Here is a 19,142-nt window from a genome sequence, read left to right on the forward strand (position 1 = left end):
AAATACGATTGGGAAAAAAAAAAAGTTTGAGGATTTTGAGATGTAAGTTGTAATATCACAAAAATGAATTGAAACACTCAGTATTTTCGCAAATTACCGTATTTCCTGGTGTACACCACAACAGGTCTCTCAACTACGTTCAGCATCCGCCGAATCAATTTCCCCCTGTAGTAGTGTGTAACCCCAGCCTGGACTGTAGCGCCTTATACTCCGGTGCGCCTTATACACCAGAAAATACGGTACCTTTAATGACGAAGACCTCAGCCAGTAGGCGGAGGTGGTAGGTGGGTTGATCATCTTGCGTTAGCTCTTCCAATCCCACCCTTGCACACATTCCCTGAGCATCTCGGTGGCAACCCTGCACATAATGCACTTTGGCCATCAGTAGGAGAGCTTCATTCAGATACCGGGCCTGCAGGAGAGAGGGTGGAAAAATGAGATATTTCTTCAATTATTTTTCAGCTTTTTATTATTTTTTTCCACGTTGCTTAAAGTATTATTAATGTATGATTCAAAAAGATCTTAAAACGAAACCATTTGGACTCACACTGAGACGGCCTCGGCTCAGGATGATGTTGAGGTAGCTTTTGGCCCTGCATAATTTTGGTTGCATTTTGTCCATCAAAGGCGTTGAACTCCTTAGCAGGTCCATATTGTCCTGCAGGGACTCTTCCAGCAGTGATTCTGCCAACAGCAGTGTCCCATAATCATCTGAAGGCATTGGATTGGATTGAATTAGCCTTTATTAGTCTTGCGATGGATAATTTTATATTTCACAGCAGCAAAGTGATGAAAGTAAGAGGAGAGGAAAGGAAGAAGTAGAAAAACAAAACACAGGACCTGCTATAAAGGCAGCCACTCTCGCGGCGCCATCTTGAAACCAACACAACATCAAACAAAAAAAGATAACAAATAACGTGACACAACACAAAATACACTTATCCATGGATCCATGTTTGAAATGACATGTATAGATTTCCCACCCCCCACATTCTGTCTCTGCTTTTTTCTTGTCATGTCGCACCAGCAAATGTATTTGCTTTAAATTTGCATTATGTTGATTAATGTTAAATTTGATGTCAATTTTACAACGTTTGGTAAAATTTCTTAAAAATAAGAACACTAAATACACACATTCTGTCTAGGTAATGAGCCTCGCAAAAATACCTCCCAGCTACGAGTCTGTACTGTATGCTGTCAACAGTACAAAGTTCAACTGGTGTACATACTACAGTTTTACAAACATCAGTACTACACTGTACTACAAACTATACAGTATTGATGTACTCGACCACGGGAGGAGGGGAGTGTGGTATTTTGAGATCACTACCAAAAAGAGTCGGCTGTAATGTCAAACTTTGAGAGAACACACTGCACTCACCATCTTCGTGCATACGTGCAGCTTGCATGTGTTCGACGATTGGAGGAATCCTGTCCCACTGGCACTCAGCCCGGTACCGATCCAACTCCGCTTCGAGCCGCAATTGAGTGAAAGAGACCCGAGAGGCCATAGCAGTTCGATCCCGGTGTTGACTGTACTCCCCGGAAACGATGGGAGTCACTGCAGACTTTAAGGAGAAATAAAAAAAAGTACTTTGGAGCATGCGGTGTTAGTGAGTTGGGGTTGGTTGCGGGTTTACAGTTGTAAATTACTCAATTTATTGATATAAACAAACGATATTTTTTTGTATATTCATATGTGGTTTAAGGAGTTAAGAGTGAGTTAGGCACCTGCTCTTAAGCGTTTATTCAGTTAATACCTTAAGTGGATCGGATAAACCTGAACAAACTAGGAAAAACAGATGAATGTCCAAACAGTGGATGCAGAATATACATGAAATACAGTAAATATATCGTCGCTCATTGAAAACGACATAATTATCACATTGTTCGGTTCGGCAATATTTAAAGGCTGTCTTAAGTCAATCAGCCGCTTCCAGGGAAGGATTGAAAACGAACACTTAGACAACTGAAGGGGAAACAAAATACAACATAGTAGAAAGACACCCTCCCAACTCTAAAATTCCGTTTTTTTGCTAGTACTGCACAACACAAGTATACACACACGAACTATTACACTAGTCAACGCTAGCTAGTTTATAAAATGAAAATAAAACCTCAAGTCTTCTGAATAACGATTTTGCTGGGTCATTTTCTCTCTGGAAAGTTGACATTTGCTTTCACGGTAAAGTCTCCCTTTTTTTGAATGTAAAAGCTCGCTGTTACCAGTTTGGAGTTCGTGGAGAACTCTTTAGCGTTCCCTGCTGTCCAACACAATCATCCGTTTAGCTTCGGCAGCTTGAACAAATCTGCTTTTAATAACCGATTTCCGCCTTACTTCAACGGTAGCAGTTATATTATTGTTAATTTGACCATTAAAATAATGGATCAATTCCAATATTAACGTCATAATTTATTGAATTTAATCGTTCGCCAGTTACTGTGTATTGCAAAGAAAATATGATATGATACAATATAATACATATTCATTTTTATGACGCTTTAATAACAGGTGAAGTAACAAAGTCCTTAACATGGACAATGTTATCGAAAAGCAATAAGGTTTATCACTGATAAATTAGCCGTCTAGCATCCAATGGAATGTATCAAATCGAATATGGATTGTCAGCATTTTGCACACCCAAACACCAGGGTTAAAAAAATAGGTATCATATTGGGAAAGAGAAATTCCATTTTAATCAAATGATGGATTACTTTCATGTTACATATTTTTTCCCTCTATATGTCTCACACAGGTGAGCTGCGGCATTCTGAGTCATTGAAGCTCACCCAAAAAGGTTTGTTATTGCCTTTGCTGTTTCCATTGTCAAGTCGGGTGTGTTCATTCCTATCATCATGCGAACTCCCCTTTGTAAAAGCACCCATTTACAAAACGTCAAAACAAAGTTGAATAAATGTTATCTGAATTACGATGAACACTACCAATAGTAGTAAATAGAAGCATGCAGAGACCGTTTTCTATTTTGCTTAACCCATTTCAACGCAACTCCACTTATTTGCATTTACAGAGCACTTTAAAACAACCACCACTGAATACAAAGTGCTGTACATGGAGCAATAAATAGTTCATACATCAACCAATAAAACAATAAATTGATAATGTTCAGAGTCACTGGTAGCCTCTCACAAATCACTAAAGTTGTTTGATGTTATTTTGATTTTTATTGTAAAATTTGTGTTCAAATCGAGACTTTCGCCCATGACAGCTAATTAGCCCAAATCAAATTTTGTATTAAGTCTCAACCGTTTACACCTTGATAATTTTATGGTCATTGACTCTGATGTCGGAGCGTATTCTTCTTCCACGTGCATGTTTACCGACTCCCTGGACTCTGATCTGGAGTGCTATCGTTCATCAAACTGGTTTTCGATGGTCAGACTAAATAAACATCCTAAATTGGCACTGGTTCACATGGCAACATTATATTCTTGGAATTATACTAGACGTTACTTTCATTTGTGTCAAAATGCCTTTCACTGGAATGTCTATCTGAACTGCTATTGATCTGGACTGTGTTTGGTCATTAATCGGCCGACAGTTGACTAATTTATAAAGCGATTTGAAGTGCCCATTTGGTAAAATTAACAACGCGTAGAGGCAATTGTTAACTTTCATGAACTTGACTGCCATGTCGAGCTTCTAAGGCTCTATTGTTCAGTTGAAACAGACCCCGATGATGACACAACGGTGTATTCAACGGAGCTTCCGCACAATACATGAACCGTGTGTTTGATTTACAGCGCCCATCAATAAAAGGATGGGCACGTTTACCAAAGTCGTGAAAGCGAACATTCACATGAGCTACTTCGTAATCGATATTGGCATTTGTGCCACACAATTTTTATCAAGTGGTCCAGGTTTGCTTTGCTAAGTCGATCCATCTGTTCTCGATCTCAGCCCATGATGGGCACTTTTCTGTCTAACAGGGATCAGCTTAATGTTTAGCTCAAGATACACACATACACATTCACACACTCACACACACACACGCGTGCTTGGGATTAAAAAGTCACAGGGGAAACACATGCTGTCCGAGGATGGAGGCGAGAATGCTACATGAGAGGAAAGCACAAGGTGGCGACCACTCAGGTGAGAGTTATGGTTGTTAAAGTCATGTTAACTCATGTTTAATGATGCCAATGTGACACACTTGGTGAGTTGATTGAGCAAATTTAAACGATGGTGTAATGGTCATCGCTTTGTGGTTAAGTTGATGTCAGAAACAATGCGAGTGTGTTTTGTTGTAAGTGTTTGATCTGCTAAAATGACCACATGAATTGTAATTGGAGAAGACACGCGAAATGGTCAATCCGTGAGGTGCCGCTATTGGAATGTTTGTATGGTATAATGACAATACAGTAGAACATTTTGGGAGAGAAGGGAATGGAAATTACAAAAATGCCTCCCGTTCATTTTACATGCCTGAAAAGGATACAAGAGCATTTTTGCAATTGAATTTGGTCAGTACGAAAGAGAAATTTCAGGCATCCAACATGTATTTATTTATTTATGTATTTAATATTTATTTATTCACATATTTATATCCATATTATTTATGTTATGTTTTTTATGTATTTATTTATTCACATCTTTAATCGCCTATTTATTTATCCACATTTTTACATGTGTATTTACATTTATTGATGTATGTATTTGTTTATTTATGCATCCGTTTATATATTGATCAATTTATTTCTGATTATTTATTTAATATGTATTTATTTATTCACATATTTACATACATACTTATTTATTTATTATTTATTATGTATTTATTTTTGACATTTATTCACCTATATATTTATCCACCTATTTACATATGTATGTATTTATTTATAGATTTTTTTTAATTCGCCTGTTATTTATTCACCTATTCATTTATCCACATATTTACATGTGTATTTATCTATATTTTATTTTAATTACTTATTTACTGTTACAACTGCAGCTGTTGTGAAAGCGCTATATAAATCAAGATGTATTGTATTGTATTTTAATACTCAATATCGTGCCACAATGGGAAATTCATGTAAAAATCCAATGTATACTTTTGCAACCAGATCACAGATTTAAGGCCCCCCATTTTGGTTCCCAGCACAAATGTAGCGCAAAGCTTAGTTTAAATTGTGTTCATGGGTGAACATCCCTTTTATTTTGGTATTTTCCTCGACTTTGCATAATAAATGACCGTAACAGGGCTTTTGCACTGGTGTGCGCTGTTCAAATTTGAACGCATCATCCAATACAATACAATACAATACATATTGATATATGGCGGGATCCTTTACTGGCCTTAAAATCAGGGCGGTGTAACATTGGGGAAGCAGAAATTGACCTAATTTTAATTCCTATTTACTTTTGAGAGCTAATAATGTTTTAATTACCTTTTTTTTCCCCCACCCCAAGTTGAACTAACAATATTTTCTTGGTAGCAGGACAAGTTGGAAATGATGACCCAGCAGAGTTTTGCGGGAGCGTCCCCACACGTTCCCTCCCTGTTTTGGCTCGCCTGTATGTCTACGCATTACACGGCTGCCTCTGCGAGGTGACTTTCACCGCCGTTTTGGACTGGTGCAGCATCCAGGACAGGAGGATGATGGGATACAGCAGCCTTTGGGCGCTTCCAATGTACGCCACTGCAATCTACCTCATGGAGAGTCTGAGAGGATGGATGTTGACTCATCGCCAGCCACTTTCTGTGCGTCTGATAATTTATACACTTTTTATCTACTTGTGGGAGTTCAGCTGGGGCAGTGGGCTCGGGCTATTGGGGGCTTGTCCTTGGGATTACTCGGGTTATAAATACAATCTGGGTGGAGTGGTGACTCTGGAGTATTCGCTACCTTGGGCGCTTGCAGCTTTCATTGCAGAGCAGCATGTGATCAAAAACACTCTGAGGGTAAGAATGTGTCAGTGAACATCAATCGTTATCGTCATTGTTTTGAAAATGCTTACTTTACATCACATTTAAAAAATGCAATCGATTGTCATTAAAATGTATTGTGGACATTATGCTCAATCTGCATTTTATGAATGAAGCAGCTCTTTTGAGTGACATAAATTCACTTTAATGAGCGCCTACTGTCCATAAAATTATAAATATTTAGGCTTTTAATATTCACAGAAGTTGAACTGAGCATAATCGGAGCTGTCAACATCAATTTAAGTGCCCCTTGATGGCGGTTTTTGAATATTAGGTGGCATTAACTCATCCACTGTCAGACGATGTGCAAAAATGTGTACACTCCAGTGCCAGGGTTTTTGTCATTGTCACTTGAATTCCACGACGCACAGAATATTGAGTTTTAGCACTATATAAACATTCAATTCAGCGTAAGAAAACTTAGACTCTCTGCTTTCATCAGAAAAAAAAATAGTTAATTCCTAAAGTATATGGATCTGGAGTTATATGAGTTTGAAATGAGGGTAGCTGTCCAAAATACAACGCAATACATACATATTGGTTTATATAGCGCTTGAACAAAGCGCTAACATGGAACGAAGGGAAATGCTGCCCCTCTTGTGGAAAAGAGGAAAACATAGCCAGAGGCCATGGCCAGCGCTTTATCGGCACCCAAGCATGAAAAAGCAAAACCCGAATACATTCGGGAATGGCGCTCTACGTCATATTTTTAAATTCATGAATGGCAGTGAATGAGTTAAGCTTTTCGTACATGACGCCTACAGTACGTTCACGTACTTTTTCCACGCCGCGCTGTGAATTTGACGTGTTGCATACAAAGACGACATGAAATCATACAATAGTTTCTATGCTGTTCGTTTAATCCGACAACATGTGTTCATTTTCGTGACTCAACGGTCAGTTGTGAGCAATTTATTCAATAATACAACTCATCTCAAAAGTTCCATATATCTAGTCTCTACGTTTATCTATTTTATTATTTTGATTTTGCAGTTAGCTTAGCATTGGGAGTGTCGTCGGCAGGTCTGATCAGGGTCTTTTACGTTCAGGGTTTTGAACCACAACCAGTGCTACGGTCTGTCCATCTCTCTTCCATAGGTACCTACAGCAGTAGATATGACAAGATATTGAATTAAAAATCATAAAATCATAGATGTGGATTGAACAAATGATCTGAATAAGAATGACCAAGGCAAATACAGTGATACCTTGGCTTACAAACTTATTTGGTTCCCAGACAGAGTGTGTGAGGCGAAAAGTGTGTATCCCAAAAAATAATTTTCCATAGGAAACCATTAAAATGAGAATAATCTGTTCCCAGGTCACCAAAACATAATTTTCTACTTTCTAATTTTCTAAGCCTTGAAATTACACAAAATATACCTTATTTTATGTCTAATAAATGTGCTATGGTATTATAATTAAATAAATAAACTGTACTATATAATAAAGTCGTTTTATTTACCTTTGTGATGGTCGTTGATGGCTTGATAGAATGGAGTGGCCGGTTTCATCAGCATTAAACGCTTGATGAGGAACGTAGAATTCTTCTTTCACCATCTTGAGGAATGATCGCTGGTAGGTTCTTTCTCTGCGATAATTTTACCTAGTTCCTCATCAATTGTGTTCTGCTTAGCTGGGTTGATAGCTTTTTGCATCAAGTGTACAGATGACTTGTGCGCGTTGTTTGTGGAGCCTGATTGATGGGATATTTTAACCTTGCAGTCTACACTCTGCCTTTGAACTATCAAAGTTGAAACTCTCTCACTGTTGTCTGCCTCTCTCTTTAATGTTTAAACCACCTTCCGTCACTGCTGCGTTCTTGACCAATCACGTGGCTTTAACCGAAGACTGGGGGCGGGGAATCGAGGACAAAAACAGTCGGCTGTCATTTTGTTGTTAGAAGAACGAGCTCGTTCGCGATAGACACATCACTTATTGAAGCAGCTCGGTGTACGAAAAAAGTTCGTATGCCAAGGTAAAGTTTGTATGCCAAGGTAAAATGTTCATGAATTTAACGTTCGTAAACCGAAAAGTTCGTAAGCCAAGGAGTTCGTAAAGCGAGGTATCACTGTAATAGATTATACTGACTGGGTATGCTCGAGAATAAGTAAACTGTCTCCGGCGGAGAGATGCAACTCCTGTTCATTCATGGTTACCCATGACGATCCCTCCTGAGGTTGAAAAGCAGAATGAGTGTTACAATTTTGAGTTATTGTAAAATTGTGTTGAGGAAATGTGGGTTTTGTTTTTGTTGCAAATGGCACAATTAAAAAAAAAGTCATTTGTGATTATCTTTTTTTTTTGCATCCATACATAAAGTCCCATATTTAAATTCATTCAAATGTATTGAAACAATTTTTCTACGACAGGCCTGTTGAATTTTGATTGAAATACCATTATGTACAAAGTTACCGCACTGTATTATAATTCTGCTTTAATTCCAAATGTGGCAATGGTATGCATGCTTTTGGTGAATACGAGCATGAATTGATGTGAGAAAACTTACCAGTTGCCAAATCCATACATCAGTTTGTGGTAAACATGTATCGGACAAACCCGGTCCAAACACAGTTACCTGTCAGGGTCACACACTATTATTTCGTGTTGGTGTTTCATATTGTTTACTTTTTTTAACTCATTTACTGCCAGACAATGTGCAAAAATGTATCCACTCCAGTGCTAGGGTTTTCGTCATTATCACTCAAATTCCAGGACCCATAGAATATTGAGTTTTCAGACTACATAGAGTTAATTCCTAAGTTATATGGGTCTGGAGTTGTCTAAGCTTGAAATGGGGGCGGGTGTGCAAAAGACAATACAATGCATACATATTGGTTCATATATTTATAACAAAGCGCTAACATGGACAAACGGCAAATGCTGCCCTCTTGTGGGAGGGAAAATTATTGCCAGAGGTATGACCAGCGCTTTATCGGCAAGAAAAACGAAAACCGGAACAAATTCGGGAATGGCGTTACACGTCATATTTTCAATACCCGAATAAATTCGGGAATGGCAATGAATGAGTTAATGTAAGGACATATTCCATCTTACAGGGGTAGCTAAAGTGGAAAGTTTTTATGTCGTGCAGATTTCGGTTAAGTTTTTGGAATATGAGGTTACATTTTTGTCCGATATGATGAAATCATTGTACCTCGGTCTCAAACTGAGCTCCAAACACGTCAATGGGGTTGCCGTTAGCAAGGAATGGCTTTTGTTTGTCCAGCCACGTCTTAAAGCAGAAGGGCGACATCACATTCATGTTGTTCATCTGGAATGGAGGGTCCCTGAAGACTTCGCCTGTTACCCACCCAAAATAATAATAACAGAATTCGTAAAAGGCTAAAAAATAAATTGCAGATCCGAAACAGCAACTCACTCGGATCGGGTTTTCCTGTCTTGTACTGAGTTGACGCCATGAACCTGATCATGAAAGAAAGTTTGGTTGAAATGCAGAGCAAAGAACGGGCGATCATAAAATAACCATTTTTTTCCTCCCTACTCTTGGATTATCGGCACCAATTGGCTTCCGAGATCTTGGCAGTGGAACCATTTCTCAAAAAGGATGCCAGTTGTGTCGTCAATGTAGTATCTGAAGGCACAAGCACATGATTGTGTCTACGTGATGACTTTGAACTCGAAAAACATGCATTTTTTTGCCTCAATGCAAAAAAAAAAAGAGATTTAATTTGATCTTTGTCATTTTCACCTACGATTCTTTTTCCAAAATAGGATAATTACATCACCTTAGGCAGTCGATCTCATTCGGGAGCCGTTTTCTCTCGACCACGAGGCCCACAGTGTTAGCCTTTCTCTGAGGGGAGTGGGGGATGCGAGCAGGCAGCAAAAACATCTAATGGAAAAAATATATATTTATTATAACTGTAAATGCTGCTGATACGTTTGTTTATGACTGCTATCCCATAGATGACCAGCAGATGGCTGTGCTTTATTTTCTTGACATACGTTTGGTTTGTTGTCACTTCCGCTACAGTTTTTACTTTCCGGGCTTCATTACTTTAGTTCAGTGGTTCTTAATCTAGTTGGAGGCACCGAACCCAACCAGTTTCATATGCTCATTCACCGAAACCTTCTTCCAATGACTGTGCCTACTAACTGCAGTCTAGACTGAGGGATGGACCTCTGTGGCAGAGGATCCACCGAACCCCTGAGACCGACTCACCGAACCCCTTGGGTTCGATCGAACCCAGGTGAAGAACCACCGCTTTAGTTTTATTTTCACTGAGAAGACGGCGAGAATGGACATGCTTTATCGCTGTACTGTTTAGCAAGGAAAAGATAAAAAGGACGAAAATCAAAACTTCCATTTCGGACGGAAAGCGGGCAAAGTAGTTCGTACAATTTTATTGCATACATTTTATTTCATTGATGTAAAGTCCAAATGTTTATGTGTAAATAATAGCTATATTTTTATACGCGTTTGTAGTTCTTAGGTGGTGGTGGTGTGAAATCACATTGAAGAATTAACCATCAGTACAAAGTGTCCTCTGTTTCGAATGGAAGCACAATAACGCCATTTGATTAGTTGCTCTTTATGCATCTCCATTTTAGCTCACCTCTCCCTCCTTGATGTGAACATCCTTGGATTTGCCATTTTCAATCACTTTCAGACACATGTCCCCTTTCACCTGATAGAAGAGCTGTTGGGAATATATCATATACAATCTCGATCAACTTGTCATAAATGATTACATTGTTATTTATCTGGAATACTAATCAAGCATTCCAAAAGGAGAGGATTTGATCGGCTATCATCTGCACACAGATCTATGTAAAACTGTTACTCTAATACATAGGTGTCAAAGTCAAGGCCCGCGGGCCAAATCCGGCCCGCCACATCATTTTTTTCGGCCCGCCAGAGCAAATCAAACTTGTTAAATTCCATGATGATTGCTAAAATCTGAGCCAAAATTTCATATTTTTGGATGTCAACCACAATAGAAGTCATTATTCTTGACTTCAGATTTGAAAACGAGTTATTCATTAATTTGCTGTGTGCTCTATATGTAATATTTGAAGGGATTTAAACATTCTAATGGGTTCCCCAAATTCATAACGGCCCTCGAGAGGAAACCATAACTACAATGTGGCCCGCGGCAAAAAATGACTTTGACACCCCTGCTCTAATAGCTGTTACTCTAAAAACACAAACTAATAGCAATAGTTATACCTAAGTCATGCATGTTTGTGTTGTTTGCAGAATATTGTATCATCATAATGATTGTAAATACCTCCTCCCCTTCTTCTATATGGTAATCCTTCCTGGTATTTGGTCCTCCAACAAACATAATGTTTAACTGGAAAAAGTGCCTGAATGAGATTTAAAAAAAAAATCTTTAAACAAACAGTCGCGGCTCAAATCTTGTGAGCTGGTGTGATTTTATTCTGTTTCTTGATGATTGTAACTGCGAAATCTTTCTGTTGGAACATACAAAACAATGTTGTTGATCAGTGAATGTAACGCAGTTTACTCACATTAGCTTGTTGCAGACTGGTGGCAGGAAGGAATTATGGTTCTCTGCTATCCATTTCTCCACGTTCACAAGGAGATGATTATTATTCATTTCTTTCAATCTAAGTTTTGGGGAACTTACCGCTGTAATATGCCACAATTTACTTTCTCTCCACTAAGCAGACTGACTGTCACTGAAAGTCCAAAATACAAAAGTGGGTGTTGACAAATAGGAGGAGTTTTGTGGTGGTGAAAGGTCACTTGCATTTTATGGGACATAGTATTTATACTGCCCAATTTGGATAATTACAAAAAAAATGACAGTTGTTGAATTATAATAACAATGTCACATTACAACAATATAAAATGTATGCATTTGTAAAACAAATACAGATCTGATGTTGCATTTTGAAATAAAAGGCTTCTGAAAAGTCACAACATAACCTGACATTTGCCTCATTGAACTGCATTCTAACATGTTAACCTTTTTTTGGCCATTTTTAGTACGCCCTAAAAGTAAAAATCCTAGTTATCCCCCAACCAAACCAACACCCAGTAAAACTACACTACCCCAGATATCCAACCAGACCACACCCATACAAATCTGATGTTGCATTTCAAAATAAAAGACATCTGAAAAGTGACAACATGACCTGAGCTTTGACACATGGACCTGCAACATGTTGATCTTTTTCGGCCATTTTTAGTACACCCTTAAAGTAAAAATCGTAGTTATCCTTCAGCCAGACTAACACCCAGTAAAACTACACCACCCCAGCTATCCAACCAGACCACACCCATACAAATCTGATGTTGTTTTTTTGAAATAAAAGGCCTCTGAAAAGTGACAAAATGACCTGAGATTTGACACATTGACCTGCATTCTAACATGTTAATCTTTTTCATCCATTTTTTAGAACGCCCTAAAAGGAAGAATCCTAGTTATCCCTCAACCAGACCAACACCCGCTGAAGCGACATAACCTCGGCTATCCAACCAGACCACCTGCATACAGATCTGATGTTGCATTTTGAAATAAAAGACTTCCCGAAAGGCCTCGTGGCGCCTGTTCACGTGGTAAACATGGCTGAGAGCAAACAAATAACACCTTCATCGCCTCCTGGACATTGTGGTCATTTGGATGCATGTACCGCAACGTGTGTGTCTACTCCCAGAGGCGTGGCCCTGTGGATACTCCATTGCAAAAAAAAAAAAAAAAAAAATAGTCTCACAAGGCGGAAAGGGAGTCTGAGAGAGGGTGGGGGTAGCCTGTTAACTCTTAGAAGTGCAAGATGTACATCCTGTTCCTGCAGATGGTCAGACATTAACCCTTCATTCGTACTTTTCCCACTGGAGTGACACGTTGAAGTTTTACGATGGTGACATTTTGAGACGAGTACAACTTGGAAGTCCAAACGCCATACAAAACAATTGTCTCTCCAAATTTAGTAGTCATGCAACTCGCTCACAGATGACTGGAAAAGGCTAAGACGTTGAATCATTCTCCGTTTTCATTGGCTCCACATCAGCCCACCTCCACAACCGCCCACCCCTAATAGCCTCTTCCGGTATGAACATGCACCCGACACCCCCCTCCCACACTCACAAATACACACTAGCTATCATTTTAGACACTCAGAGACAGTTTTGAGGTCCTTTCATGTGGTCGGAGCTTATAAATGATCCCCGCTGATGAGCTCAGGCTTTTCATTTCTTTATAGGAAGTCGCTTTTGACGCTGGGTTTTCCAGAAATCTGTGTTTCATTTGGGGCAAAGCCACCAAAATGTCTCAGACTTCACTTTCGTCATGCGACTTTGTGAAAACAAAGCATTACCAAAAAAAAAAAAAAAAACTGAACAAAACAAAATGACCTATTCTCATCATACTGCTCTTTATTCTTATACTTTTGAATCTACAAAAATTACCGTTCTTGTTTACATTAATACCAAATTACAATTGCAAAACTAAAATGTACCTAACATGCTTGATTTTGGAACAAACAAGATAGCGAACAAGGCAGATGTGCTATCTGGACACTGCACTATTTTCATAAACATATATTACTTTACAGGACATTAATTTCATCTGTGCTGTATGTCATGCATATTAGCATATTTGACGATAAAGCTGACTATGACTTTTTTTTTTGACTTTAGGACAATGAACTTTGCTGTGAACTGAGAACCTTTGAGGGAAATATCTGACCCCAAGCCCCAAAACAATAAGAGTAAGTATCCATTTTTGGAAGCATGAAAACAGTCCACTTATGTGTAGATTTATAAGCACCAAAGCAGGGGCAGGGCACCATTTACAAAAACAACCGTATTGTAAGTAAGAGTTTGTGTCTTAAAAGTGTTATTTTTCTTTAAAGGACAACCGACGTGTCCGGACAAGTTGTGTCCATAATTTGTAAAATGGCTTCAAATGACTTCTACTGAGCGTATTTTACAAAGATTCCACCGCATATAGCTAGATTTGACGTTTTAAGACTCACGCTGAATATTCCGGAAGTCTTGTTTTTGAGTTGGTGACGAGTCCGTAGGTGACGTCACTGAAGGAACGCCCCTGACCGAAAAAAAAAGGACACATTGTAGCAGTCCTTCCATCACGTCAATGCTTGTTTGGTCTGAAAACCTCGTGTTGCACCAAAAAGAGCCAGAAGAGGGCCACCAAGCTCCATATAAGGAATTTGTCAGCCTGTGGAAACGGGCTGATTAAGCCCTCACAGAAGGTTGGTCGCCATTTTCTGCCTCTTTTTTGGTGATTTCCCTCCAATGTTGCCTCAAAATGGCACGGAATAAATTCTTTAATGGATTGCAAACATGTATGCTTTCCTCTTCAGAACTATTTGAATCATATTCATAACTGGATGTGTAATAAGAAAGCATATTCTCCGAGTCTGAAGCCATTGTTTTGATTGTCCAGCAATGCAAGACGTCTTGGCGTGACGTCACGAACTGGGGGCGGGACTTTCTGAAAATGCCCAATTCGCAGCTCAATAAATATTTTTGCAGATTTTGGACACTTTAAGTCATTTTTATTTTTTGCATTTGACTAAAAAATATCAGTGTTTTGGGTATTTTAGATGCTATAAAACGTTTTTCTGATAGTTCAACGGAAGACTGTTGAAAGTGACGTCGGTTGTCCTTTAAATACAACTACCTCTTTATCTGATTTCAGAATAGCATCCTGGTCAGCAACAAAAGCATAAAAATGAAATGATTTGTCCACCAGATGGCAGAAGCCACACAACAATAGCCTATTAGCGTAATTGTCCATGTCATTTGATGACCATTCTTTTCAGAAAGAAACAAAAAACAACACACGTAAAAAAGAGTCCAGTAGCTTTCGCTTCAAACGTTGTGGATGTCCATAACCTTGAATGACTAAAAATCTAGACATGAAAATTGAAAAACAACAACACAATTTCTAGCTAGCAGACATGACAGTAAGTTAAAAACAACATGGACAATTATGCTATTAGATCAGGGGTGTCAAAGTCATTTTTTGCCGCGGGCCACATTGTAGTTATGGTTTCCTCTCGAGGGCCGTTATGAATTTGGGGAACCCATTAGAATGTTTAAATCCCTTCAAATATTACATATAGAGCACACAGCAAATTAATGAATAACTCGGTTTCAAATCTGAAGTCAAGAATAATGACTTTTATTGTGGTTGACATCCAAAAATATGACATTTTGGCTCAGATTTTAGCAATCATCATGGAATTTAACAAGTTTGATTTGCTTTCGCGGGCCGAAAAAAAAATGATGTGGCGGGCCGGATTTGGCCCGCGGGCCTTGACTTTGACACCTGTGTATTAGACTAATAATAACTAACCTGTGTATCCATTTTTGGGGGTATTATGTCATGCCATTTTTCTTCAGTAAAATACCTCGACTTACAAGTGTATCCAGTTTTTCAAATTTTGAGCAATCGCTTGGTCGAGTTGGTACTTTGACGCTAAGCTAACGCCCGGACGCTTACATGCGAACTACCTTGCCAAACTAACTCAAACTTCTCATGTCACAATCTATGCCACACCTCTTAAATGCACACCAGTACATGGCTTCTGACACAGTAAATTAAGTCATTTTGTTAATAAAACCCAATATTAGCCTTTTTAGCAAAAACAGGTTGACTACTTGCCTTTTTTTCCCCTGTGAATTATGACGTTTAATATTTCCCCCTAAATTTTTCTTTCAAATGAATTTCAAGAAATTGTAAAAAAGACAAAAAAATCAGCGTGTAATTCGTTATTTTTTTTTAGCTATATTAAAAATAAATCATTGAGGTAATTGATTACTGGAATTTCATTCTACCAAACCCCCCCCCCCCCCCAAAAAAAAAAAAAAAAGATCTATATCTGAGTAATTACACTTCATTAAATTTTATTTGGGTTTCTTCTACTTCAAGATGGCGCCGCGAGAGTGGCGGCCTTTATAGCAGGTTCTGTATTCTATTTTTCTACTTCTTCTTTTCCTTTCCTCTAACTTTCACCACTTTGCTCCGGTGAAATGTAAATTTCTACAATGTGAGACTAATATAGGCTAATCCAATCCAATCCAATAGATAATCTTTTGACATTATTTACGTTTTATACAATACAGTCCAAGTGTATTTATATTTTTTTTTACGGTCAGTAGGGTGGATCAGATTAATTAATCAGTTAATTTTAATGTGGAAAACAGATTGATGTAATGTCTGAAAAAAAAAGGGTATTCAAGCCATCACTCAATGTGTTTTTAATAAAAAAGGGAAACATTACTGGATCCTCTCGGTTTCCCCACTCCATGCAGATACAACTGTAGACATTTGCATTTGATGGATTAAAAGAAATCCAGTGAAGTTAACTTGTTCCTCATCTTGCTGTGGTAAAGAAAATAAAAATAAAAATAGCAAAACCTCAGATAACCGTCTGCTCCCCTCGGCTCTTCCTGCAGGCCCCGTAGACCACCGAGAGCAGAAACGCAAGGCAACACAAACAGGCGAACACGGCAGCCGTCAGGTAGACTTTGTACAAACAAAAATGCTTGTACTGCTCCACGATGCAGTAGGCATGGCGATGCGTCTTGTACACCATAACTCCCACGGCGGGCAGGTAAAGCGCGGCGGCGGCCACGTCGTGCGCCAGGTTACAGCACAACCAGCGGGGGCCGCCGAGCACCGGCACGGCGTCCTGCTTGTCCAGCAGCGTGACGAAGAAGAGGCCCAAACACAGAAGCCAGAACAGCACCGCCACGAAGAGGACGAAGTGGATGGAGCCCTCGTACTTGTTAGCGGCGATGGTGACCCACAGGCCCGCGCCGAAGACGATCTGCAGGAGGCGGGTGACTCCCAGGAAGCTCCGGAGGAACTTGGCCATGTGTTGCCTCACCTGTGACTGCGCTTGTTGGGGTGCCATCGCTTCTCTTATTCTTTCTTTTTCCCCCACTCGAGACCCCCTTCCTTCTTCTCACACGAGCGCCTTGTTCCCGAACAGGGCGGGTGTGTTCTGCCAGCTGCAAACAGCTGGAAACTTTTACCCGCAACAGTAAGCAAAAATCGGCGGATGGACGAAAGAACGACCCCCGGCGAAAAAAAAAACAGTGAAGAAAAGTGGAGGTATTGTTTTTTCTCCGAGAGGGATTTTCAAATGAAAACACGTCTTCTCGTATGTTCGGTCTTTTCCTTTTACCCCCTTCAATGTAGCGTTTGTTTTTGGGTGGGCTGGCCCCAAAACGGGGGGCGGTCCGAGATTTCAAGTGACCTCCTCGCTTCCTTCGCTGCTCACATTCGGATACGCTTTTCGTTAGGGGGTTTCATCAGTTCCATACTTAAAACTATATAATTACAATATCGAACCCATTTATTTACATAGTACTGTATTGTGTTTTTTTACATAGACGCCCCACCATTTTTTTTATTTTACTATTTAGTTTTTTAATTCATGGCTAATTATCCTGAATTCCCAGAAGTGGGCTTTGTATTTCAGCATACCTGTCAATTTATAAGCCCCCCCCATATTGTATACGTTTATTTTTATCATTTCAAATAATGTACGGCGTAATACAACTTTTATACAGGGAGAAAACAATGCAATTGTAAACCGATTTTACAAAGACCATTTTGGCTCAAATCCAGTTCGTCTCAACTGCTGGTAGCAAATGACAATAATGCCGCCGATCGCTACTATTGTCACGGCAAAGCAGCAAAAGTAATCATCAATCGTACTGTATATTTTTTAATCGCTGCCTACAGTCGGATTCATAAAAGCATAACGTGCGCATGCGTAGTACGATGTCTGTATTTCTGCTTGCGTTTTTTATCATTTCAAATAATGTACGGCATACTACAATTTTTATATGGGAATTTTAATCATTTTAAAGGGCAACTACTAGCCAAGGTTGACAGTTTCCATTAATTTGAAACTGGTGTAAAGTCTACGTTTTTATTTTACACTTCAGTGGGGAACTTTTTGCGGACATGAACGAAAAACGTGCCATCCATGAACATTTCCATTAAAAATGAGTCATATGGGCGTTGTCATGCACTGCTCGTTGGAGGCGAGTTTGGAGATGCACGACTAAAAACAAACACAGAAACTTGAATTTTACGAAGGCTTTATCCCATTCAGGTCCACGATGCCATTATTCAGATTAATTAAAATATATCTGTGCTAATGACTGACTGATTGATTAAATTGTCACAGGTGGAACAGGCATATTCCCGGACACCCCTTTCAACATTTCGGGTCCTAATCCTAATTAGAGTGTATGCAGTATAAATACTCTTGTTTGCCTGCAACACCGGTTTGGATTTTCTTCCGACAGCGTTCAAGAAGACATTTGTGACCAACAGCGAGCAGAAGTAAGTTGCCTTACATTATATTAACTGCATTGCATAAGTTACTTTTGTGATTGTGGCTCATTGAAAGACACCCGTTTATTTTAAACACGGTTAAAAGCTCGTTTCTCCAATATATTGATCCAAATTGACTTAATGGAATGTTCACCTGAGCCGTTCAATGTCAAGGTATTTTTTTACTCTATTTAATTGTCACTTTTTCAACTTAACCATTCATTTCTTTCCCAAAGGCTGGAAATTTGGTAGCACATCTAAGCGGCCACCAGAGGGCGGCATAAGCCCGTTCAGAACACAAATTAAGATGGTCGCCGTCTCATTTTTAAACACGTTTAAAAGCCCATTTCTCATCAATATCAATATTGATCCACAACGACTTGAAGGAATGTTCACCGGAGCTGTTCAACGTTAATTGATTTATTTATTACTGACTCTAGTTTACACTTTTCAATTTACCATTCATTTCTTAACCCAAGGCTGATAGTTTGGCAGTACATTAAACGGCCACTAGGTGGTATTCTAAACACATTCAGAAAAAAAAAATTAAAATGGAAATGGTCGCCGTCTCATTTTTAAGAACGGCATTGGTCAACGTGAGTCGTCTCTGGCGTTGAGGGAAAAGGTGCTTTATGGAGAATATGTTTTTTTTTCACCTGTCAAAAGAGTAAACACTTGAGAGTGAAACATTTCAGTATGATGTGGCCCACAGCAATTTCCTACAGTTATTTTGATATCCACCAGCAAACGTAATGCCAGCCTGTACATTTTCTTGAATATGGTTATTGAAAATGTTCCGTTCATTTTGGCATATATTTTGTCTTTTCACAAATTCTTGCCTGACTTGTGATGAATGCAGTCATTCAACAAGCCAAAATCT

The 19,142-nt window shown here is 39.1% G+C and overlaps 4 protein-coding genes across 9 annotated transcripts in view; 1 reads left to right on the forward strand and 3 right to left on the reverse strand.

Moving 5' to 3' along the window:
- The window catches only part of ttc7a (tetratricopeptide repeat domain 7A), a 24,245-nt gene extending 21,678 nt beyond the window's left edge, over nt 1–2,567 (reverse strand). The window contains exons 1-4 of one of the 2 annotated variants that reach the window (XM_089011427.1): nt 2,118–2,567; nt 1,382–1,568; nt 548–711; nt 244–412 (exon numbers count right to left, since the gene is read on the reverse strand). In XM_089011427.1, the coding sequence (XP_088867553.1) occupies nt 244–412; nt 548–711; nt 1,382–1,568; nt 2,118–2,174 (577 nt within the window). In that variant the 5' untranslated portion in view covers nt 2,175–2,567. The remainder of the gene's footprint in view (nt 1–243; nt 413–547; nt 712–1,381; nt 1,569–2,117) is intronic. The other variant, XM_089011428.1, reaches the window with a different exon arrangement.
- The window catches only part of LOC148889663 (transmembrane protein 229b-like), a 16,980-nt gene extending 382 nt beyond the window's left edge, over nt 1–16,598 (forward strand). The window contains exons 2-7 of one of the 5 annotated variants that reach the window (XR_016116825.1): nt 2,757–4,111; nt 5,455–5,720; nt 12,339–12,498; nt 13,579–13,649; nt 16,366–16,430; nt 16,524–16,598. Coding sequence is in view for 3 of the 5 variants with exons in the window: in XM_089011430.1 (XP_088867556.1) it covers nt 4,060–4,111; nt 5,455–5,939 (537 nt within the window). In the remaining 2 variants the exon portion in view is untranslated. The other 4 variants (XR_016116824.1, XM_089011433.1, XM_089011430.1 and 1 more) reach the window with 4 other exon arrangements.
- haao (3-hydroxyanthranilate 3,4-dioxygenase) lies at nt 6,245–11,597 on the reverse strand. The gene is made up of 10 exons (XM_089011429.1): nt 11,445–11,597; nt 11,201–11,279; nt 10,526–10,609; nt 9,695–9,801; nt 9,451–9,540; nt 9,328–9,371; nt 9,103–9,248; nt 8,455–8,523; nt 8,037–8,119; nt 6,245–7,047 (listed from the first exon to the last, which is right to left on the reverse strand). The coding sequence occupies exons 1-10, from the start codon at nt 11,531–11,533 to the stop codon at nt 6,975–6,977; spliced, it is 864 nt and encodes a 287-aa protein (XP_088867555.1). The 5' UTR covers nt 11,534–11,597; the 3' UTR covers nt 6,245–6,974.
- Nucleotides 15,759–18,050, reverse strand: marveld1 (MARVEL domain containing 1). Its single transcript, XM_089011434.1, has one exon. It carries the CDS (start codon nt 16,824–16,826, stop codon nt 16,329–16,331), a length of 498 nt encoding a protein of 165 aa, XP_088867560.1. The 5' UTR covers nt 16,827–18,050; the 3' UTR covers nt 15,759–16,328.
- Nucleotides 18,051–19,142: the final 1,092 nt, after the last annotated feature.

This window comes from Hippocampus bargibanti, linkage group LG13 (genome assembly GCF_051943395.1).
Source record: "Hippocampus bargibanti isolate YZ-2025 linkage group LG13, ASM5194339v1, whole genome shotgun sequence".
In the NCBI taxonomy this organism is placed as follows: Eukaryota; Metazoa; Chordata; class Actinopteri; order Syngnathiformes; family Syngnathidae; genus Hippocampus; species Hippocampus bargibanti.

What these genes read in the sequence shown, in the direction of transcription:
- haao (XM_089011429.1), bottom strand. Translation starts at nt 11,533, where the DNA reads ATGAATAATAATCATCTCCTTGTGAACGTGGAGAAATGGATAGCAGAG. An exon ending in GACAGGAAAACCCGATCCGA is followed by an intron (nt 9,249 to 9,327) that starts GTGAGTTGCTGT and finishes GGTGGGTAACAG; the next exon opens with GCGAAGTCTTCAGGGACCCT. An exon ending in ATGTATGGATTTGGCAACTG is followed by an intron (nt 8,120 to 8,454) that starts GTAAGTTTTCTC and finishes TTTCAACCTCAG; the next exon opens with GAGGGATCGTCATGGGTAAC.
- marveld1 (XM_089011434.1), bottom strand. Translation starts at nt 16,826, where the DNA reads ATGGCACCCCAACAAGCGCAGTCACAGGTGAGGCAACACATGGCCAAG.